We start from the raw sequence: 24,911 nt of genomic DNA on the forward strand, positions 1-24,911 counted from the left end.
CGTGGTGTTGGAGTACAAGCCAGGCAACTGAACTTGTGTTTTGTTGCCATAACAGGGAAGAGCCATCCACTTCATGTCTTGTGATTGACATGGCTGGGCAGAAGAGGCAGTCTTCGCTCTCTCTCCTTTACCCAAAAACTCATGGCAAGGAAGAGGCTTTTAGTAACAGATTCTAATTTTTTGGGATTCTCACCATTAAAATTCCTTCTTAACATGCATCCTTCCTCCTGTCTCAATATGAACTGATCTTCTCCAGCCCTGTGCTCAGTGGAAACAGCTGTCCCTAGCACGGAGAAATGTTCACTCACTGTGGGATTAGGCATTAACAATAGGATGGAAAATTAGAGGAGAGGAAAGGTTTCCATTCCATGTTTCTTTTCTTTTTTTCCTTATAAAAAAGTTACTGCCCTTCTGGGCTCTTTTGCTGTTGGCTGGACTTCTGGACTCGTGCTTCTTGGAGCCAGCTGGAGTTTTTCCAGAGACCTGCGCCTGTAGACTTAAGCCACTTTTCAGAAATATGCTTCCCAGATTCTGGGTAAGCACACAGGGGTTGATTTGGAGCCTATCCTTGTAGTGGCCAAACTCCATAACAGCAAAGAACCAGCTGCCGTCTTCGGGAAACCTGTCCAGGAAAAGCAGCCATCCAGAATTTCCGGGACAAATTCTCTTTTGAGATGGGTGAAGCCGGCAGCTGCCTAAGTTATGAATCACCAGGTCATCTGAAACCTTGTCTGTAGCAGAAGGCTGAAGGCCAGAGGGCAGAGCTGTCAGAATAGGGATGAGATCTCCCTACAGAGGGGTTCCACCACTGTTGTCAAACTGGCTCCATTTTCCCCTCACTTTCTTTGACGCTCCAGGAAGGAAGAAACCAGATGGGGGGCTTTGAGGGGCCCAGTGCTTGGGGTCAGAGTTTTCAGGCTGGCATGGAGGGGGTTAAGGCAGTGACCAGATAGCAGCCTTTTGGCAGCAAAGCCCTCCTCAGCAGAAGGAAGGATATAGCCGTATGAACTGCCTGCTTAACAATGCCTCACATGTCCCCAGGGGACCGCCTGCAAATAGATTTCATCTTGCTTTCTCTTGTACTTTTCAAAGCTTCCTGTTTTCTCACGGTCCTTTTGGACAGTTTACAGTCTCTCTCTCCCTCCCTCCCTCTCTCTCCCTTTGAGGAAAGGAACACCCTTCTTATTAAAAGAGAGAGAGGGAGAAGAATGTGCGGGAAGGGCAGTTTCACGGAGGCCATTCTCCTCAGCTGCAGGCCGCAGCTCTCTGACCTCTTCTCTCTGAATAGGAAAACACAGGCTTCCTGGTGCATCTCATTTCTAAAGCTCACACCAGGCTGGCTGGGGCGAGGCGGTGTGCTGCTTCTGGCCCCAGCCCAGTGGCTGCCCACTGCTATCACCCTGTCCCTGGCCACAGCCGATTTCTCCATGGCTGTCAGCATGGCCACTGGGGTTCATGGCAAGTGCCTGAGGTGCCTCCAGGCCCTGGACCAGGGAGGAGAAGGGTGCCAGGAGGCCGGGATGAGGACGCCCGGAGCACACAGGCATCCGTCAGCTGTTCAAAGGGCAGACTAAGGATGGGGGAGCCAAATAACTCGGCCCTCTCCCAGCCCTGAACCTTGGATGAAGCCTCTTTTTCCATCCTCATTTCCTAGACCTGGGGCGGGCACAACCGCTTGCATTTCTACTACACTCCAAGTAGCCTGGTGGGTATATTTACTAAGCAGATTCCTCATTTGGCTCTTCCTTTAATATTCCCCTCATCTTCAAAGAGCTTTCCATTTCTGGAATGTAAAAGAATCTACTATATACACAATAATGATAGTAAAAAGAGCTAATATTTATTGAGCTCTTACTATTTGCCAAGTCCTTCTTGTGAATTATCTCACTTGATCCTCACAACAACCTTCATAGGAAACAATGATTATTATCAACATTATACAGAAGAGAAAATGGAGCAAGCTCTCTGTCCTTCTGTGTCTACACCTCCTCTCTCTACTCTGACATCTCAAAGCCTAATAACCCATGCAACCCATGTTTAAAGGGCACTTTAAAATATTTGTTTCCATTTTTTATTAAATTTTGAAGTCCACCTCCATCTTAAAAAGCGGGTGGATGGAGAAGCTGAGATTTCATGTCAAGACACACTGACGGTGCTCCTTGGAGTGACCGAGAGGTCAAGCGGAGGCACGCTGGTGGAGATGCACACCTGAGCAATGAGATCAGCGTCCTCACCACTCCAGCGGCTTCCTGAACCAACATCCACTCCTATTTTCATCTCCACAGACCTTGGCAGAGATGATTCAGCAGGTCCTGCTTGGGCACACTCTTAGCTTCACATCGCATGATTTAAGGAGACCTTGACTTCAATGGCTGCTTTTCTCTGGAGAAGAACCTAGAGATTTGGTGGTCCTTCCCATCCATTCCTCCTCCCTCTCGTCTAACTCCCATCCGCTACTGTGACAATTCTGCTTGGAGCTTACATCTCAGGCTCCACCCAAGAGCACCGTGATTTACTGGCCCCATCCTCTTTCTCTGGCCTCTCTTTGCTAACAGTGTGTGAGAGGTTTCTCTCTTGAGTTTCACAGACATAAAATATCTCCATACACTTGGGTGTTTTCAGATGAGGACAATCTTCTGTGAAAGATGAGAAGGCCAAGTGTTCTGGATAAGAACCTAAACGCTTGGTGGAAGGTCAGAGGCTGAGAGGAAGAAGCTAAGTACCTACCGCCCAGGTGTGAATGGAGCCCGAGTATCTCAGGTCCTGTGTTAATTGGCTCTATCCTTCTGCCACTGAGGAGTTTAGTTTGAAAACTAATAGGTTTTGTGGGAAAAGGATGAGAGCTGGTGATGGCTGCTTTTTAGAATTTTGCATGAAGTAATGATATTTCCCTGACTTGTTTATTTCCCCAACCAAAGACTTAGGCATTCAGAAGTGTACCATATGTGTAGTCCTGTGCTTGATACTGAGTTGGCTACAAAGAAAAGGAAGTCAGCTCATTGGAGACTACCTGGGATGCTGTTTAGAGCCCAGACACCATTTTACTAGGCGCACACCCCTGTGCATGGAGTTGGGGAAGGGAAATAGATGGGACCTTGGGGAAGGTGAATTGCAAGGTCTACAGTACCCCAAGGTCCCAGAAGGTGTGGCAGCAACAAGAATATGATCATTGTCACAATAGTAGTTACCTTACTTGTGGTGTAAGGTTGACCGAAGTGTCTGAAAATATCTTACGAAGAGACTTTATCTTTGTGTACAACAAAGTGCACTCTACACATTTTTCACAGTTAGGCTAAAATTCCATCCCCTTTACAAAACCTTCTCAGACCAGTTCAGTTTCTAAGGCTTCAGCAACCACAGATAATAATGGAAAGAATTTCTCTCATCATGCGAGCCAAGTGCAGAAGGTGCTTGTCACTTCTTTTCAATGACCTCTTTCTGGCCTATAGGACCACCAGACCCCGTTCATGCCTGGACTAGTGCAGTAGCCTAATTGATCTTCTGGCCTTCAGCTTCTCTCCCGCTACATGCCTTGTCCTTAACCACTCATGGCTTTTCCTTTGATCAATTCTTCCGTGGCTATATTTCCCACCCCTTTCCTCACTCAGCAGATGCTTACTGAGGAACTATGATGTGTCACACCAATACTAGGCAGATAATATATAAAAAAGCAGGCAAAGGTTTAATGCATGTTGCAGTCTCCTGAGTGAGAACATATCTGAACCAAATACTGGTTATACTCAGCAATTGTAACAGCAGCTTCACTCCAAATAACCAGGAACCATCCCACAATCCAAATGAGGTAAGCTTTTTCTAAAAATGACCCATGACTGGAAATCCCTAATGTAGAATCTCTAGGTTCAAAGCTTCTTTTTGGCCTGGCATGGTGGCTTACCCCTGTAATCCCAGCACTTTGGGAGGCTGAGGCGGATGGATCACTTGAGGTCAGGAGTTTGGGACCGGCCTGGCCAACATGGCCAGAGATCCCCATCTCTACTAAAAATACAAAAATTAGCCAGGTGCCTGTAGTTCCAGCTACTTGGCAGGCTGAGGCACGAGAATCACTTGAACCTGGGAAGTGGAGGCTGCAGTGAGCCAAGATGGCACCACTGCACTCCAGCCTGGACAACAGAGCGAGACTCCATCTCAAAAAAAAAAAAACAAAAAAAAAACCTTTCAGCCATGATGGTGGAGAAGTAGGCAAATTAAGCTAATAAATACAACTCTAATAGAACTTTTATACATGTGCATGCTGAGCCACAGATTGATACATCTTAATAAATTATCTCAATTGAGAATAAAAGAGTCATCTATCTTACATATTGCTTCTCTTGAGAAAGTTGGAATTAGACCAATTCTGTCATCCTTTTCCCCTCTTAGGTCACCATTTTCAAATGAATGTGGTGTGCAGGTGCTCTGTCTGGATGCTGAGCTTGGAACCCCACCCTGTAGGCCAAATTCATTCATGCTAGTAAGAGAGAGCAAAAGTGAGGAAAGTACTTACAATTCTCAAACATGAATCATTCAAGAATACAGAACCAGCCATTTATTATCCATACATGGACCCAGCATTCTTCTACGCTAAACTCCCCAAATCATCATTTGAGAGGTCTATCTACTCTTTCAAGACGAGCTCAACACTCATCTCCCATAGCCAACTAATGAAATTATTGCCTTCATTAATAAAAATTAATCCAGAATCCCCAGCATTGGCCCTAAAAATATATCTCAGTGAGAAAGGAAAACTGGTGTAAGCCTCAGAGGATGCCTCACCCTGAGTGTCTCTGTGTCCTCTCTCACTACATAGTGCAGCCCCAGCTCCACTGGCCTCTGAGGTTGGGGAGGGAAGGAGAATTCTCCTCCCTTAACATTCTTGTCCAATCACAGACACAAAATCACTGTTTGCATTCCTCCTACCACAGCCAAGGAAGGGCTGAAATTTTCCTGTTCTAGTAAGGCTTGGGGACAACAAAAGCACCCCCAGAGAAGTCTGCTTCTGGGTTACACTTTCTGCATATACAAAATCACCTGTGAGAAGAAAGTTCTGCCCCTCTTCCAAAAGCAGTTGGAGAACCAGTTGTCCTTCATGTATTTGCACTTTGATTGAAATAGAGAGAATGACGAGAAAGAAAGAAAGAGTAAAACATGTTTACTTCCTGTACACCTGAGATACTATTCTCACTACTTCAAATTTCTACCCAGAGAAAAGACACACTCCTTCCTTAGATGATTTTTCATTTTTTTATCTTTGAAATCCATGCCAGTAATTAGAAAATAAAGCAACTTAAAAAGCATTGTCTGATACATTGTATATAATAATACAGTGTATTATAATAATACATTGCATATAAGAATACAGTGTACTCTTTTATTCTCTTCTGCCTGATACAGAAGAGTTGTGTTGGGAGACACACAGTATGGTCTGGTGGTTGACCATGTGTTCTCTGGCATCTGATGGTCTGAGTTCATTAACCCAGCTTCAGCACCCACTACTTGTATGCCTCGGCCAAGTGACGTAAGTCCTCAGATGGTGCGTCTGTAAAATGGGGGTGGTAATAGCAACCATCTAATATGATTGGTGTGAGAATTAAATAAGATATTCCATGGTAGACTTAGAACAATGCCTTCCATATTGCAAATGCTGCATAAATATTAAACACATAATCACATTCTTATTATTAAAGGAGGAACACTTGTAGCCACTGCTTTTTAGATCAGCTCTTCTCCTTTTCAAAAGCTTTTATTCAAAAGAAACTTTACAAGCTTTGATATTTTTACTTTGAATTTAAAGATCTCTGAAATCCAGGAATAAATCTCATGAATCTACCCCTACTTGCTCCACCTCTGGGGCTCCTTCCTGATTTCCTTATGGACATTTTCCTTGCAAGCAGATTAAAATGTCAATGTCCAAACAAAGTAGAAGTGGTATCTGTGCTCCAGAGGCCTGGGTGGGGCTTCACTCAGGCAGAGTAACCTGTGTTCTCATTCCCATCTTCAACAGCTTTGTGGGAAGGAATTCAACCGGATGCACAACCTGATGGGCCACATGCACCTGCACTCAGACAGCAAACCCTTCAAGTGCCTCTATTGCCCTAGCAAATTCACCCTGAAGGGGAACCTGACACGCCACATGAAAGTCAAGCATGGAGTCATGGAGCGGGGCCTTCATTCCCAAGGTAATCACTCTTCTGGGAAGCCCTGCAAGTCAGTCCAGTGGACAACAAATGGGAGCTGAATTCGTTTTATGGGGCATTACCTTGAGGGTTATTCTTGTCAAGACCACAGCAGAGTAGCAGGAGTAGCCTTATAATGTTACTAGAAAAAATCTGATGCTAATTTCTGACATAGTAAGTACAAGTGAATTAGAGTAAATTGGACTATCATCATGATGCCAGTCGGTACCATTATTTGTTCCTTTGTTCCAGACACTGCATCAGGTGGCTTGTCGCTAATATTCATGGCAACTCCAGGCTGGAAGAACTTCTATTATTTCTATTTTACAGCGGGGGAATGAAGGCTTCAAGAGATCAATTTGCCCAAAGTTGCTCTGCTGAAAAGTGGCAGAGTCAAGATTTGAACCTAGGCCTTTTGACTGTGCAGCCTTTATTGTATCCTCTTCATGGCTTTGCTGTGAATGGGCACGCAATTTTTCTTTCCTTTTTAGAAAACAGATGTGCAAGCCTTACTGTTAGCAGAAGTATGTTGGTAGGAGGCTAGGTCTTTCCTACTTGTTCACAACCAGACACACCCAAGGACAATTTTCCTGCTTGGTAGGTAGGGCTGATTGGCCCATATGCAGAGCAGAGGTTTACACCTCCCCCACTGAATCCTCACTGAACTAATGAAAAGTTCTCACTGCCTTTACCTTCTCAGTCCCAGAGCCCCTGGCAGTGAAGAGTTTATGTTCCAGATCTACTCAATTCAGCAGGGTTGCTCCTTAATCGTCTAATCAACCAGCCCTTCAATAAACAGGCAATAAATGCACTTGTGTCCAAAGCAGTGAACTACACGCAGCGGCAGATACTAGGGGAAGGAGACCATCTGCCCTCTAGGATGTCTGTGTTTACAAAATCATATTAACAGCTTTTTGGTCACTAGTATGATCAAAGCACAGGGTGAGACACCTTAGGGACATTATTGCTTAGCCCTACAATGCCGTGAAAGAGACTGTGTTATTCTCATTTTATATAAGAGGAGACCAAGGCCTAGAGGTGTTAGATAAACTGCTCAAGGTCAAACAGCAAGTCTGAAGACAGAACTGGGATTCCAACTCAATTTCTGAATCAAGCCAGTGCTCACTACCCTAGGCAGAAACATGGGGTGATTTGTTTATGTGCTGTTTCACTCACCTCCTTACAAAAGAGATGGTCGAGTGGGCGAGCATATTCATAAATAGATAGACATATGCACACACAGTGTGAAACAAAATGATTGTAGCTTTCAGGTTTTTCACAGTACCGGCTGAGTTTCTAGTGACTCCTGGATAACAGGGAGCTGTGGTCACAAAAAAAGGGCTGGAGTTTGTGCAAAAGCCCTGAAAAAAATTGTAGTTAAAACAAAAACAATTTTATTTTTCCTGCAAACGTTTTTCCCCTGAATTATTCACTGAATCTCTAGTTGCCTGAGCCACTTCCCCAAGCTAGACCTGGATTTTTCCGGAAGCGGTGAGGTTTGCTCTGTCATCAGGACGGGAGACATACAAGTCAGTGAGGAGACCACACTCCAACTGAAAGCATGACCTGGTTGCCATGATTTACCCCACACTGCTGCTCAAATCCTAAAAGACACCTAACAGTTCTGTTGTTCTGGAAAAATAACTATCAGAGGGTTGCTTTGAAAAATTTTAACAGACTTTCAACAATCTCAGTGTTTTCATCTACAAAGGGTATTAGCTTTTATTTTTCACTCTAGCTTTTGAAATGGCTCAAAAATCATTAAAAAGATCTTTCCTGTCCCCTGACAAGATTAAAGATACAGACAGCTTCATTGCCTGACAGCATCAAAAAGTGAAAAAAATTGGACATCATCGCCCCTACCCTTCTTTTTTGCACCCCCCTCCCAGAAGCCTGGTCTGGCTGCACCCCAGGACCCCTCCCTTCCTGTTGCTCCTCCTCAGTGTCCAGCCCGTCCCTGGAGGCCTGACTATTGGCTCATCAAAGGTCAAAGCCTTAAAGACAGGATCAAATGAAACTGCCATGCTGAAAAGCCCATCCCTACAGCCCTGCAAACTGAAGCCAAAAGTGGGGCCTCCTTGAATCACTGTGCCCAACAGCAGGGACACTGGAGGTCAGACACAGGGGCTGTGTGAGCTCCTCAGAGGACCTCTTCATGCCATCTCTACCCTGTCTATGAGTAGGCTGTTGGCAAAGGGGCCACAGTCAGGGGTGGTGTCTGCTGCCCCAAATAGGATCTCTTTGTTTTGTTCAAGATGAAAATGGCTTTATTATTGATTTACTTTTGTTTATGATAAAACATATGCTCATGGTAAAAAATAAAACAATAATACATTAAAAGTGAAAAGAGAATGTTCGTTAATTAAAGATTTTGACATCCCTCCTTCCAAATATTTTTTAATAGAAATGGCTAGCTAGATAAAATCAGGTCTGCACTATAAATAAATACACACACACATACTTACATATATTTTTGTTTTTACTTAAAATACATAGCAAATATCTTTTTGTGATCATTAGTAGGTCTCTACATCCCCTATGCATAATTCGCTATATGGATATATCATTATTTATTTAACCAAACCGCTATTATTAAATACAAAATTTTTTCACTGTTTGACTGTGATAAAAAAAAATATGGTGATATGCATCCACACAGTGTTTTGTGCACCTGCCTGCCTATTTTTTCGGTTTAAATTCTCAGTAGCATAATTGCTAAGTCAAAGCTTATTTTTAAAGCTTTTGGTGCATGTTGCCAAATTCACCTTAAAGGGATTAAACCAATTTGGACACTGTCTGTTACAAGCCTCCCAAGACCACATCCTTACTGGGAATGATCTATTTTTAAAATACGCATCAGAATACATTAAACGGCCCCGGGCTGCTCCCCTTCCTCAAGGTCCCATTTCCACAGCATTTCCTCAGGTGCATGAATTCTTACTCTGCTCTTGCAGGTCTGGGAAGGGGGAGAATCGCCCTGGCACAGACAGCCGGTGTCCTGAGGAGTCTGGAGCAGGAGGAGCCCTTTGACCTCTCTCAGAAGCGCCGGGCCAAGGTGCCGGTGTTCCAGTCAGACGGGGAGAGTGCCCAGGGCAGCCACTGCCACGAGGAGGAAGAGGAGGATAACTGCTACGAGGTGGAGCCCTACAGCCCTGGCCTGGCCCCCCAGAGCCAGCAGCTCTGCACACCCGAGGATCTGTCCACCAAGTCGGAGCACGCCCCCGAGGTGCTGGAGGAAGCCTGCAAGGAGGAGAAGGAGGATGCATCCAAGGGAGAATGGGAGAAGAGGAGCAAGGGTGACCTTGGGGCAGAGGGCGGCCAGGAGAGAGACTGTGCCGGCAGAGATGAGTGTCTCAGCCTCAGGGCTTTTCAGAGTACCCGGCGGGGCCCCTCTTTTTCTGATTACTTATACTTCAAGCACAGAGATGAGAGTTTGAAAGAATTACTGGAGAGGAAAATGGAAAAACAAGCAGTGCTTTTAGGTATCTAAGTGGACAGTTTTAAAATTACATTTGGAAAATGAGAACGAGGCAGTTCAAATATAGCTTTCTGCATGAACTGTCATTTTCTGGAGACTGGCGAATAGTACCAATCTCTACAAATGGCTTAGACTAAATGAGCAGGGATGTAGGTAATGGAAAGCCTTCTCAGGTCATTCACGGGGCCCTTGATACCCTTCACACATGTGCAGGGTCTTCATCAGTGGCATTTTATGCATTGCCAGTATAATAAACTGTGAGTATTCTTCCAGATATCTAATCGTAAGCTGATGCTGAGGTGCTTTTAGAAATTCCACTTTCCTTTGATTCATATGCAATACATGGTAAATTTCTAATTGCAAAAATATGGTGCTTGAGGTGTCACCTTATTAATAACTATTTAGGTGAATTTGTGAAGGTTATAATATTTTCCAGATAGATGAAAATATTAGTCGTCGTATATATAAAAATAGCCTTTATTCTATAACCAAAAATGTCAGAAATGGCACAGGAGGATGAGCTATTGAAGAGAATGCTCTCGAGTAGTTGCTGCAGATATAAGGTAAAATTTCAGGAGAAGAATAATTTTGACTAAGGGAAACTGGTGACCTAGAATACTTAGATTCTCTTTTTCTGTGTCGGCTGTCTTCATCAGATTGAGCATTTGGAGCATTATTTTTCAGATGATATGATGATGTTTGGGGCCCTGGCTCGTCAGACAAACCCTCACTTCTTGAGCACGGCTCCCTCCTGGAGACCATTGCTGTCTTGCGCTGAGGCCTCATGCCCCATAAGACAGATGCAGGGGCCAGGCGCAGAGGCTCACGCCTGTAATCCCAGCACTTTGGGAGGCCGAGGCAGGCAGATCACTTGAGGTCAGGAGTTTGAGACCAACCTGGCCAACGTGGCGAAACCCCTTCTCTATTAAAAATACAAAAATTAGCCAGGCATGATGGCAGGACCCTGTAGTTCCAGCTACTCGGGAGGCTGAAGCAGGAGAATCGCTTGAACCCAGGCGGTGGAGATTGCAGTGAGCTGAGCTGAGATCACGCCATGCACTACAGCCTGGGTGACAGAGTGAGACTCTGCCTCAAAAAAAAAAGAACAGATGCAGGAAGAGTTGTCACCAGTGACCAGGGGGCTTTCTCCTCAGAGCTAGAGCTGGGGGGGTAACCTCAGAGAATTCTCCCAGAGATCTAAGCTCTGACTTAGTTGGGGTACTAGAATAGTTGACATCAAATCATTAGGAAAGAAGACTCTGGACTGTGTTCTCAGTGCTGGCTGTACATTAGAAGCATCTGGGCCGGGCGCGGTGGCTCACGTCTGTAATCCCAGCACTTTGGGAGGCCGAGGCGGGCGGATCACGAGGTCAGGAGATCGAGACCATCCTGGCTAACATGGTGAAACCCCGTCTCTACTAAAAATACAAAAAATTAGCCGGGCGTGGTGGCAGGCGCCTGTAGTCCCAGCTACGCGGGAGGCTGAGGCAGGAGAATGGCGTGAACCCGGGAGGCGGAGCTTACAGTGAGCCGAGATCGCGCCACTGCACTCCAGCCTGGGCGACAGAGCGAGACTCCGTCTCAAAAACAAAAAAAAAAAAAAAGAAGCATCTGGGGTGACCTTTAAAAAAAAAACCACCAAACCAAGGCCTCGCCCATTAAGATTCTGATTTAATTGATCTGGAGTGGAGCCCTAGGACTGAAATTTTCCAAATTGCTCCTGGCAATTCTTATGTGCAGCCAAGATTGAGAAGATTGAGGGGACTAAAATAGAACTCACCATTTCTGTGGCTTCCAGGACACTTCCCAGAGACTTCATAAGTATTTCTGTTCCTAGCCTCATACTCTTTAAGGTTGAGAATAGGAGACCTCACAATCATACTGCTGACTTAGGCCTTCTTACCTGTCTGTAAGAGCCTTATGAGCGGACACACACGCTCTATATATAGATACACACTTTTTACGTTATACTAGAAGATGATGCCTGTGATGTTTATGGTCACTTACTATGTTGAAAAATGCATGACTGGCCTATGGTGACTCATTATTTCTTCCCAGATGCTTGAACCATGATGCCAGTGAGTGGAAATGGCTCTATTGGGTGGGATGGGCCCAGCAGGTCAGACTTACTTAGGCACTGGCACTGAGAAAAGCAATACTGACCGGGTGTCGTGTACGTGTGACTGCCCATAGCAATAACCCTCTGGTACTGTGTCTGTTTATGTAAAAACTTCTTGTTTGGTAGTTTTGACTCTTATTTGTAGAGCTAGGTACTGGTTATTATTGTGCTTCATCCTATCCCAGATTTCCCAGTACATTCCTTTAGAAGACATGTCCATCTCCAACTGCTGGGGGCTGGCCTTTTCTGTAGGCCAAGGTGCTGCCCCATTAGCCCCACCTGGTTGTCATCACTCACCCATGTGTTGTGCCCATCTCTGACCCATTTCCCCTGCCACCTTGCCTAAAGCTTCTCCTGTCAGCCTCCCCACCACCATGAAGTGCTAAGAGTACTATGTCCTGAGGTAAGGGCACCTGCAACGGAGACTGTGAAGAGAAGACTGTGGGTTTCTGTGGTTACAAGCACAACTCTGGGTCAAAAAACCATTCCAAGTCCTCAGAGGGGCAAGTCCCTTCCATTCAGTACTAATATAGCTCATCAGTGCCTCTGATGAAATTGCCCAGGATGCTGGCAGTGTGGCCTGGGAGGCTTCCAGCTCTTAGGGTCTGGTTACACATTTATTCACACTGCGGCCATGTGTTGAGGACCTACTATGTGCTGTGTTTGACCACACGTCCTGTAGAATGCTGTTTGGTTCTGAGTATGCCTGGCTGGAGTGGAAACCAGGAAATTCTAGAGTAACAGGCTCTAGTCCTTTCCAACCAAAACGAACCTCATGGGATTGTTTGAGGGACCAGTTAATGTTGAGACAGAGAGAGTCTGGTCTAGAATGGTGGTTTTCAGATTGTGTTTTGAGAAGCCAGAGGTCATCTTTACGCCTCTGAAGAGTGGTAAGGGGAGGAGAAGCTCTCAACTCCCACACCCACCTCACTCCAAGCAGCTCAAGTTCCATCTGATTTATACATTAGCATTCTAAGTAAAATTTTATTTGGAGGCAGTAAAAAGGTCTAGGAGAAATAAAAACAATTTGTTATGGAGTGTATTCCAGGGCCTGTTTTTAGTTGTTGACTCTGGGCATAAGACACTTAATTAGATCTAACCTGATGGTTAATACAGCATTAACCTGAGCACCAAGGCTAAAACATTGGTTTTGTATGCTGTTGAGTGACCAACATCCTGGTTTGCCTGGGATGATCCTGGTTTAGACCTGTTGTCCCAGGATAATTATCCAAGTGTCACCTTAATTCTCAAAAGTATTCCAGTTTGGGTGAGAAATTACATGGACACTTTATGCATGAGCACAGAGTTAAGGGAAGGGTTGGCCAGCCTTGCCTAATGAGCTGATGAACCAGAAGGCAAGCCTTGAAGGAGAGTCCATGTGGGCCATCTCAGAGAACTAAGGGATGAAGCCTTCCAAGATTACCAGCATTCCAAAACCAGAATATCATATTGTGAGACTCTGAAAATAGGTCACTACCAAATGCTTTCCAGCCCTTTGACCACTGTCACTTTGAACAAATCAATGGACCAGCGAAGTGGCATATTTTTCTTTTATTCTTTTTATTCTTTCCTATGATTACTCCTCATGTTACCTTTCAATTCCTCTTTCTGTCTCTCTTTTTAAAAATTTGACTCCCCACTGGCCATGAGACTAAGGCTGACCTTTTATAAACCCACAAGAGTAACTGGTATATTTGTATATGAGTAGTTGCATGAGAAAGCTCAATGTGCATACTGTATTTATTAAGCCCTGAAGGCATTTAATAAAATATTAACATGGTGTTTTGAATTATGATCTTTGTCTGCTTTGCTGGAACAAAATATAACAGAGCTAACGTTTGAAATCCTTCGCATATTTGGACAACATTACACCAAATGTTGATTTTGTACAGAACTCTGGCTTGCTATTTAAAAACTAAAACTCTAAGTATATAGCGGCCCAAGTTGTGAATATTGCTTTCTGCTTCACTGAAAAAGCAGTTTACCTGAAAAGAGCATGTAACCTATATTTTGTTAATTTAAGCAAATAAAGACATGTTGAAAAAGCTGAGTTAATTATTTGCAGATAACTGAAATTTTGCAAGGAAGCTGCCATTGTCAACATCTCACTCCTGCCATTATACCCTCGGCCAGGGTGGTTCCCAGTGCTTGGCTCCTCAGCCCCAGGGATACAAGTGTGTTGGATTCTCCCTCCCTCAGGCTTCAGAAAGAGAAGAATGAATTTCAATCCATCTGCAGGAAGGTGACATCTTCCTCATCCTGTTGCCCTTTCCTATTCAGAAAAAAAATTATTCTGGAAGGATGTCACAGGCAAGTGGGAGGTGAAGGCAGGATTGTCTCATTCTGCCTCACATTCTTTGTAAAATAAAGTTCAACAAAGAGGCAGTAGACGCTATAAGCAAAAGCTCAAATTCTGCTCCCAGGTGGCCTGTGTTCAAAGCCCAGCTCTCCCACTTCCAATCTTTGGGACCTGAGACCAGTTCATGAACCACTTTGCACCTCATTTCCTTATCTGTGAGATGGGACTAGGAACTCTACCTTTTTCACTGGGTTGTTGAAATGACTTAAAACATGCAAGACACTTGGAATGTGCTGGGCTCACAGTGATGCTGAGTTAAGAATTAGGCATTGAAAGGTCAGGCACAGTGGCTCACGCCTATAATCCCAGCACTCTGGGAGGCCTAGGTAGGCAGATCACAAGGTCAAGAGATCGAGACCATCCTGGCCAACATGGTGAAACCTTGTCTCTACTAAAAATACAAAAATTAGCTGGGCGTGGTGGTGCGTGCCTGCAGTCCCAACTACTAGGGAGGCTGAGGCAGGAGAATTGCTTGAACCTGGGAGGCAGAGGTTGCAGTGAGCTGAGATCGCGCCACTGCACTCCAGCCTAGCTACAGAGCGAGATTCTGTAAAAAAAAAAAAAAAAAAAAAAAAAAAAAGAATTAGGTACTGCGATTGTCAACAATGTGGCCAGAAGACTGAGCACTCAGCTTCCTGTCCTCAGCAGAAACCTCACAAAGTTGTGTCAGCATGGGGGACTGTCCATTCTTGGGGAGCTTCCCTTTAAAACAGCAAAACTGCAGCACATATTGAACACTGCGATATACCAAGCACACTGTGCCAGGTGGTTTACATAGTTGCATATGTATGTATATGCCCCAAATTACCTAGTTAGCAAGTTTCTCCTTTGTCTGTAGCAGGCAAAGCATATAGCCTATAGCCTGTTGGGTTCTCTGGAAGCAGATGCTGAGACAAATTTGGATGGAAGCTACTTATTAAGGATGAACACCAGTAAAAAGAGGGAAGAGGAAAGAAAGATTGAGCAGAGGAAGAAATCAACCTGCAGTGCAGCCCTGACAAAGCCTCAGCCAGCATGGTGGGCAGCTCTGGGGCAAATGTTGCCCATCAGAGTTGTGCCAACTTGAACAGAAATGTCCATTCCTCTACACCCCTGCCTGGCTCAGTCACCAGATGTGTGCTTCCCCAGGAAAGGTGTGACTCTCTGCAACTGGGGCAGACTCCGAAGGAGCTGGCAGGTGGAGGCTGTCTGCCAACTGCACTCTCATAGCTCAGGTGCAAGTGCTTCCTTGAAGAGAGACTAGGTGACTCATCTCTGCCTCACCCTAGTCCACTTATTCATGCATATTCATGAAGCATCTCCTGCAGGTTCCAGTGCGCTTCTCTTCTTGATTGAAAACTTAGAAGAGAAGGTGAGCACAAATTTCAGCCCCCACAGCTGCAATGAATCTAGGGACCAAAACTGATACTCATTTTCTCTTTCTCCATTACCCAGTTCTAGACTCCCCTCACCATCAGATACCACCTCTGGCAGCCTTGGTGGTTTTCCTAGTGATTTCATCCAGGTTCTCATCTGCAAGAGGTCTGAGCCCTTGTCACCATGCTACTATGGACTGAATATTTGTGTCCCTCCAAAATTCATATCTTGAAACCATAATCCCCAATGCGATGGTGTTTGGAGGTAGGGTCTTTGGGAGGCACTTAGGTTTGGATTAAGTTATGTATGGGGCCCTCATGATGTGATTAGTGCCCTTAGATGAAGAGGAGGAGACTAGGCCTTCTCTCTCTCTCCCATGTGAGGATGTAGCAAGGCAGCTCTCTGCAAACCAGGAACCGAGCCCTCGCCAGACATTGAATCTGCCTGCATCTTGATGTGCACTTCCCAGCCTCCAGAATTGTGAGAAATAGATGTTTGTTGTTTTAGCCACCCAGTCTATGGTGTTTCGTTACAGCAGCTCATATGCTATTTGACATATGCCTTTTGCGGAATAAGGTTGCTGTGCCTGTTCATTTAACATCACAAGTGGGCCAGGAAGTATCAAAATGAGCCTAAGTAGGTCGCTGGGTTCCATACAATACTTCCTGACCCACTCTGTAACAACAGCCCTACTTCCTCCTGATGATCAGGTCAATTACCTCTGCCAAGATGGTGATTGTCTTCTCCTTGTCTTCTGCACCCTGGAGGCAAGGAATAAAAGTGTCCAGGTGGCAGCTGTGGCTTATAATTTAATGATACTCTTGCTATGTTCCAAGGTGAAAGTGTACCATCTTTGAGAGTGGGAGTTTCTAACCCTGCAGAGCCCAGAGTTACATGATAAGAAGTACAACTCCACCACCCCCCGCAACCCGCCAGTCACCCCAGAGTGTTATTGGGAGTGATGGCAAGCGGGGCCACTCCCACTTCCTCTCCTGGTCCCTGGACCTATGCAGTCTTTCTATGAGGACATAGCAGCATATAAAAGTCTTTGATTCAATTATATACCAGAGGGTGGCACCCCATCCTTCCAGAGTATTGCCTCCAAGAAGCACTGTAGGGAGCTAGTCACTTCTGGGTGGTGCATATTTGATATGATCAGTAGATCCTGTGGCCAGGGCTCATTTCTAACCTCAGTTACTATAAGCTGAAGGCCATGGCTTGATGCGATGTTATATAGGATTCTATGCCAACATAGCAAGCATTCCATAACCCCATCCCTTGCATAGTAGTGCTGGCTAAGTTCCCATGAGCAGAAAAGCAAACATATACCCGGAGTATGGGTCTATGCCTGTAATGAGGAACCACTGGCCCCTCAGGATGAAAGGAGCTCTATTAGAGTCAACATCTTACCAAGTGACTGATTGGTTTTCTTGAGCAGTGGTGTCATACTGGAAACCCATCACCAGTCCTCATGGTTGGCATGTTGGATATCCAGCAGTGGTAGTAGCTAGATCAGCCTTTGTAAATGCAGTTCTTGCTGTTGGACCCATGTGTAATGTCTGCCAATGTGGCTACTTTGTTCACATGTTCTTTGCTCCAGCACTGGGGTGGCTGAAGTCAACTGGTGAGGTCATTTTTGTCTGCCAGGTTATTTAATGTCTACTCCATGGTAGATGCTATCTAATGATGTGTATTAACATGTGATATAAAGATTTTCATACTCTGTGTTCACTCTCATATGTCTATCCACATGCTCTACCCTAGACAGAGAATAATAGTGAATGCCTACGTTAAGTAAAATGGTGAAGAATTGCCTTTCTGAGGAAGTGAAATTTAATTTGAGAACTGAAGTACAGAAGAAACAGGCCAGGGAAAGAGAGAAGAGCATTCCAGATAGAGCAGACAGCAGATGCAAAGGTCCTGGGATATGTAAATATATATTTACATATATATAAAGTATGGCCAGTTTAACAATTCATTATATTAAGCATTCTGGCAAATAATTTTGTTTCTTCTTCTAGGAAACTGGTATCAACGTTGTGTCAAATGAGGGGATAGATAAGGTAAAATCTATTCATCATCTTCCACCTGCACAGACTGTTGTTTTGTCATTTATCATTGCTGAAGGACAGCTTCCCTTCCAACCTGTGGCAAGTCTAGCGAAGAAAACAGTTTCACTTGGAATGGCAGGTTATCCAAGTCAGGACAATATTTAAAATCCTCAGCAGTGGTTTTGCAAGAGTGTATACATACAAGATTGAGTCAATTGCCTCTCTTCACCCCTTAAGACGGTGTGGTAGAGCACAGCAGGAGAGGGTGTGTGCGGCAAGGTGAGGCTAACATGGAAAGCCATTGAGCAAGGAGGTGAAATAATGAGATTCAGTTTTTGAAAGCTCATTCTGACTATAGTGGATAGGGTTGGAAGAAAGCCAGGATGATGCTAGAAGACCATCAAAAGGCAGTTTCCATAATCTCTGAGAGATAATACTGGCCTGGATTAAGGAGGTAGCAAATAATTTAGAAATGAATGGTTCAAAATCTGATGTGGAGGTCCAATGGACTTGTTATACTAAGGTAAATTGTAATAAGATGCATATTTTTCTAAGTTCAAAATAAAATGCCACTTGATATAAAGTCCATCTCCTCACATAATGACTGAAGGGATCAATTAGATTTTTATGCTGTCATGAAAACCGTGCTCTTCACTTAGTTGGCAGGAGGGAAGATTTACTAAGTAATGTATGTAAAACTAAGTCCATCTGGTTTCTCTCAGTTTTGCCTACGTTACAACTGGTGAAGAAGTAAATAGTCAAGACTGAAGAAGGCAATGAGGCTTCTCAGACACAGATTCTGGGAAGAAATGACAGAATAACAATGCCAAATGAACACTGAGTTAGAAGATCAGAAAACTAATGGAAAGGCTAGAATTTCAAGACCATCATGTGAGGCTGCAGAGTCCTTTTCATCTCCATAGACCTTGAGGACATCTTTGATACAGCCAATAAAGTAATACACCCATGAACATGAACTTGCACAATCAAAGAGTTAACCATCTTTATTGTTTTTATTCACTAAATGGAGTCCAGATATGTTTCCATTTTTAAAATACAGTTCTCAAAGGATGACAGTCCAGTTACCTGGAAAATTTTATCCCATGATCATCTTATTTAGCAACGGTGTAGAATAAATGAGATATCGTCACATTTTAAGTCCCAAAGTTAATTGGCCCATGGCATCACTGATAGCACGTTAAGAAGAAACAAAGACACCAAAACATGTGGAAGGAATTTGTTCCTGCCCTTAAGGAACACACTGTTCTTAGCTGGCCCGCTGAGGCTGGCAGGAACATGGCTAATGATTTCTGAAATCTCCTTTCTTCAAATCTCCAAAGCCTTAAAGCTAAAAATCTCTGTCCTGTGAAAACCCAGGTGTGAACACAGCCTGGTTCCCTGAAGCACTGTGGCATTTCTTTTTCTTTTGTTTTTTTTTTCTTTTTCTTTTTCTTTTTTTTTCAGCGTCAGAGCTGAGCCAAGAGTAACTTCCATTCCCGTTAAAAACTCACTCTGCAAGTGGAGGAAGACATGCTCATTTGATAGCTGGGGAGTGACCCTTATGGGGTCCCTGGGGACCCAGTATCAGTGGCGCTCACTGTTTCCTCTTCCCTGGATGCAACAATATATTAAGGGAGAAAACAAAAAAGAGGAGGTTGGCTCTTTTCATGATTTTCCTTTTTAATTTTTGTTGAAAATGGAACAGTATTCTCTTGATCCTTCAAACAAATGGAGGGGAAGTGGAAGCCCAAAAGTTTCTCTTACGTTCCCCAGAGAGGGTGGCTGTGTTTGTAGTGTGATGTGGGAAAGTCCTTGTGTATCTACTGCATTGTCATGGTGTACCAATGTGATTTGCAGTAGGAAGTGTGGGATGAATAGAATTTTTATGTAAGAGAGAAAGTGATGGAGCCACATTCTTTGAATCAAAGATCTCCATTTGCCCTTCATCTCTTAAGACATGCTTCCCCTGATGCCACCCCTTATCTTTATTAGCTGATGAGAAAAAACATAAGAGCTCTCTCTGAGCCTGACCCAAACAATGAGTCCAAGCAGAAGTCCTTGCTACTCAGAATGCACTTGGGCAACGAAAGTGAGAGAGTGAGGGTACTTGGCAGGACACACCAGAGATCACACAGGCAATGTGAAGGGGAGGCGGAGGGCTATTAAAACTTCTGGCATCATACCTGAAGAATCATTTTAAACAGACGTTTGAAATACACCATGTGACTCTTTTCACAGAATGGATCTTAATAAACAAATGGTCTTTGTAAGGAAAATGGATAGATATATTAAGAGACATCAAAAAGATTACAAGGATAGTGCTTTCAGCTTAGAAATTCATCATATTAAGCATGCTGGCAAATGGTTTTGTTTCTTCTTCTAGAATGTAGCAATAATGAAATTGGTCTCTCTGTGTCAAAGCTTTTGGAAATAAAGCTTTGGATGAAGCAAGATCTATTCATCATTCTGGACTTGCAGAAACAATTGCTGTGTCATTTATCATTGCTGAAGGACAGCTTCCCTTCCAAACTGTGGCAAGTCTAGCGAAGAAAACAGCTTCACTTGGAGTGGCAAGTTATTCAAGTCAGAATAATATTTCAAATCTTCAGCAGTGGTTTTACAAGACTGTATACATATGGCATGGAGTCAATTGCCTCTTCTCCCTCCTTAAAAACCAATTGAAAATAAAAGAAATATGAAATCCCCAGTAACGGCAAAGTCCTTACAGAAAAAAAAAAAGCAAAAATCAAAGCAAAGTTATGCAGAGCCTCAGAAACAGATAATTACAATGTCAGCCTCCCCAGGGACATTCAATAAACATTCGTAAGGTATACTGATGCATCTGTCTGAAGCACACTGTTAACAGGGTCTAATCCCCTTAGAAGTCACTCTAAGCCCCTCTCTGAAGACACAGGTGATTTTGTGGATTTCAAATCGCTCTATTTCCAAAAGCTCCATATGCCTCCATGCTATTAATCTCCTTACCTTCCTGCAGGGATACTTTATTTTTGATCTCAGGTTTATCTACTCAAATGCTTTGCCTTACTCAGACTGTTAGCTCTCTGAGCGAAGGGCCTGGCTACTACTACACCATCTTCAGCAAGGTTTTAAATATACTTGCAATTCAATACAGCCACTATCTCTTCTCCTCCTTAGAATTCCATCAGACCAAGATTGATACATGAATTTATCAGGAGAAGCCTTCAAGAGGACTTCTACAAAATGCTGCTGTTTTAAAAGATGCATTTTCCACTATGGTTAATTAAAACTCTATGAGGAAGAGAGGAGCTTCCAGAATGATAATGTAATGATGCCAGTGAAACTTCTCCCCCAGGGAGACATCTATTAAACAGGTAAAAGGCAATCACTCAAAAATCTTTGGTGATTGGCCAAAGGGCTTACAACAATTTAAGGAATATTTATTCAACAAATCTACAGAAACTCAGTAGTAACAGTGAGAGGCCATGGCAATCAAGCTAGGATCTTCACCCTTCCCCCTCCCCAGCTCCAGGTGGCTTGTCCAGTGGGCTTGGCAGCCAGGTGGCAACTCCCACGTCCCCAGCCTATACAGACAGAAGATCTCTCCTGGGTGGGCATCCAGGCAACAGTTTCCCCCACCCTCAGCTGCTGCTCAGTGGGGAGGAGCTGAGTGGAGAAGCTGGTGAGGAGTGTAGCCCCTCTTTCCCCGCAATTCTGTGTTGTGGTGGAGCCGTTCTAGTGGGTTCGGCAGCCAACTGGCATTCCCATCTCCCCGTTTCCTGGTGTAGGAAAGCTATTCTAGGCCAACTGAGCAGCCAATGAACACCAACAGTTTCCATTTCCCCTGGCTGTGCACTGTGGCAGACCTACACTGAGGGAGGTAGCAGAGCATGGTGGTGATGGTTGTACAACATTGTGAATATAATTAACCTATTCTTAGGTTTTACAATATCATCTTTATTGTTGTAGAAATACAGGCCAGGTGCGGTGGCTCACACCTGTAATCCTAGCACTTTGGGAGGCCAAGGCGGGCGGATTGCCTGAGCTTGGGAGTTCCAGACCAGCCTGGGCAACACGGTGAAACCCCGTCTCTACTAAAAACACACACACACACACACACAAAAAAAATTAGCCAGGCGTGGCTGTGTTCTCCTGTAGTCCCAGCTACTCGGGAGGCTGAGACAGGAGAATTGCTTGAACGTGGGAAGTTGCAATGAGCCAAGATCGCGCCACTGCACTCCAGCCTGGGTGACAGAGTGAGATGCTGTCTCCAAAAAAAAAGAGAAAGAAATATATACATAACATAAAATTTATCATTTTAAGTGTATAATTCAATGGCAGTAAGTATATTCTCAATGTTGTGCAATCATCCCCACTATTACCAGAAAATTTCCATTATCCCAAACAGAAACTCTGCACCCATTAAACAATAATTCCCACTATCTCTTTTCCCCAGCCCCTGGTAATCTCTATTCTACTTTCTGACTCTGAATTTGACTACTCAGGTACCCTATATAAGTGAAATTACACAATATTTGTCCTTTATCTTAGGCTTATTTTACTAGCATAATGTTTTCAAAGTTGATGCATGTTATAGCACATGTCACAATTTCCTTCATTTTTAAGGCTGAATAATATTTCATTATATATATTTATACTACATTTTGTTTATCCATTTATCCATCAATGAATGCTTGGGTTGTTTCTATGTTTTGTCTGTTGTGAATAATTCTCCTATGAACATTGGGGTACAAATATTTATTTAAGTCTAGTTTTCAGTTCTTTCCATTTTGATTTTGAGTATATACTGTCTTGATTCATTTTCTGCTGCTATGAAAGAATACCACAGACTGAGTAATTTATAAACAGTAGAAGTTTGCTTGGCTCATGGTTCTGGAGACTGGGAAGTCCAAGATTGAGGGACTAGCATCTGGTGAGGGCTTTGTTGCTGCATCATACCATGGCAGAAGGCATCACATGGGTGAGAGAGAGAAAGGGGCCAAACTCATCCTTTTATCAGGAACCCACTCCCAAGATAATGGCATTAATCCATTTATGAGGGCAGAGTCTTCAGGACCTGACCACCTCTTAAAGGTTGTACCTCTGAACAATGTGGCAGTGGGGATTAAGTTTCCAACACATGAACTTTGAGGGACACATTCAAACCATAGCATATACCTACAAGTGGGATTGCTGGGTCATGTGGTAATATTCTATGTTTAACTGTTTGTGGTACTGCCAATCTGTTTTGCACAGAAATTGCACCATTTTAAATTCCCGCCAGCAATGCACGAGGGTTCCATTATCCCCACATCCTCATTCAACACTTGTTATTTTCCATGTTTTAATAATAGCCATCCCAATGGGTATGAAGTGTATCTCACTGTGGTCATAATTTTCTAATTAAAGCACTTGAATTCCTTTATATATTCAGCTGTTAATGCTGGGATCCAAATTTACTTTCATAATCTCCCTTCTTTTCTCATGAATATAAAAATAGAAAATAAAAGATGAACTGTACCTGCTCCTCATAAATAGAAACTGGATGCCCAGTGAATTATATGGGGTTTATTCCTACAGCTATGCTGTTGTTCTGTACCTCTTATCCTTCAAACAACAAGGACCCTATCTGGGTTTTGAATAGAAGCTTTGTCTTAGTTCATTTTGTGTTGCTATAAAGGAATATCTGAGGCTAGGTAATTTATAAAGAAAAGAGGTTTATTTGGCTCATGGTTCTGCAGGTTGTTCAAGAAGCATGGTGCCAGCATCTGCTTCTAGTGAAGGTCACAAGCTGCTTCCACTCATGGTGGAAGGTGAAGGGGAGTCAGCATGTGCAGACACCCCATGGCAAGAGAGGAGGCAAGAGAGAAAGGAGGTGCAGACTGTTTTCAATAACCAGCTCTCTCAGGAACTAACAGAGGGAGAATTCACACCCCTCTGCCCAGGGTGGGTGGGCACTAGTCTATTCATGAGGGAGCCCCACCTCTGCCATGGCCCAAACACCTATCATTAGGCCCTACCTCCAACATTGGGAATAAATTTCAACATGAGAATTCAAGGGGATGAACACCAAACTATATCAAGTCTTTACTCTAGTTAGGGCATTTTCTTCTGTTTTACCATTCCATTTTCTGTTTCCACCCTGGATCCTATTTTCCCTTTATCCTGCATTGCAAGGTGACCTAACAGCTAACTGTGCCCTTGGTTGACCTCTATAAAACTTGCATCACAAATATTGTGGGTTAATCTTTCCTAGGACTTGTCTGTGAATAGTAGACAAGCACTGCATCTTCCCTTTGGGTGGGTGGAGGTGGTGATGTGCATGCACAGGGAAGTAGCAGAACATGTATCCAACCAGGATTCAAGTTACTGGGTCTACCCCTTTGTCGAAGTTTGCACATTTTAAACTGTAAAAACTTCAGAAAGCAAGCAAGCAAAAACCCCAGAAAACCTTTGTGGGGCTTTTGTTTGTTTAGAGAGAAAGAACCAATGTGGCTAAGTATTCACATGAGGCATTTAGCGATAAAAGCCTATACTTAGCCACTGAAGATAAGCTATAGTCATCATATGCAAAGCCTTGATACTTTGTTTCAAAGTTAAAAATTTTTCTGTAGTATTTGCCAACCAAGACTTTTCCCTTTGAAATCAAAACAAGAGGACCCACAGCTTCATTTACTCATTCAATGAATGTTCATTGAGCACCTGCTACATGGCAGGCACTGTGTTGGGGAGGCTCTGGAGACCCCAGAATAAGCATTACAGATGCAGTCACTGTCCTAAATGAATTTAACAGTTTTGTGAGGCCATTATCAGTCTGTCAATCTGTCTACCCTAATAAGCAACAATACATAAGCGATATAGAAAGCTCCCAAATTATAAGCAGAATGATTAAATTCCTTTCGAGGCAATGATCTAGAATTCTACTTATGTAAATTAACTAGGTATAATATTAACAACTATTACAATTATTACTTAAATGCGTACAATAGGTTGAGGTTGTCAATCTAGACACCTCTCCCCTACCCCAAATTTTAAATGTCTCCCCTGGCAGTAGAAATTCCGTTTCCGATGCTTTCCAAGGTAACAGTGGAGAAGGACTTGAGTGCTAAGTATTGTAAGAACCATGAAACATGGTTCCTGACCACAAGCAGTTTATTTCTATTCATCTAAGCAATAAAGTATAACATTTCTCTTGTCATAAGGTGCATGGTTTAAGAAGGAATTTTAAAAGTCAAGTCTTACGTTTGTATTCAACTTTAAAATGTCCAAATCCTTCACACTTCTAGCTTTGATCCTTAGGGAGCTCATAAAAGCCCATTGGCTTGCAGTTATTTGTCTGAAGACACAGAGTGATTTATTTGAGACCTCGTCCCCTGGCCCTTCACCCCCCAGCAAG

General features: G+C 43.6%; 1 protein-coding gene across 1 annotated transcript in view; it reads left to right on the forward strand.

Annotated features, from left to right (window-relative positions):
• The window catches only part of ZNF366 (zinc finger protein 366), a 64,953-nt gene extending 53,695 nt beyond the window's left edge, over positions 1–11,258 (forward strand). The window contains exons 4-5 of the mRNA XM_004058682.5: positions 6,002–6,176; positions 9,128–11,258. Coding sequence (XP_004058730.2) covers positions 6,002–6,176; positions 9,128–9,663 — 711 coding nt within the window. The 3' untranslated portion in view covers positions 9,664–11,258. The remainder of the gene's footprint in view (positions 1–6,001; positions 6,177–9,127) is intronic.
• Positions 11,259–24,911: the final 13,653 nt, after the last annotated feature.

This window comes from Gorilla gorilla, chromosome 19 (assembly GCF_029281585.2).
Source record: "Gorilla gorilla gorilla isolate KB3781 chromosome 19, NHGRI_mGorGor1-v2.1_pri, whole genome shotgun sequence".
In the NCBI taxonomy this organism is placed as follows: Eukaryota; Metazoa; Chordata; class Mammalia; order Primates; family Hominidae; genus Gorilla; species Gorilla gorilla.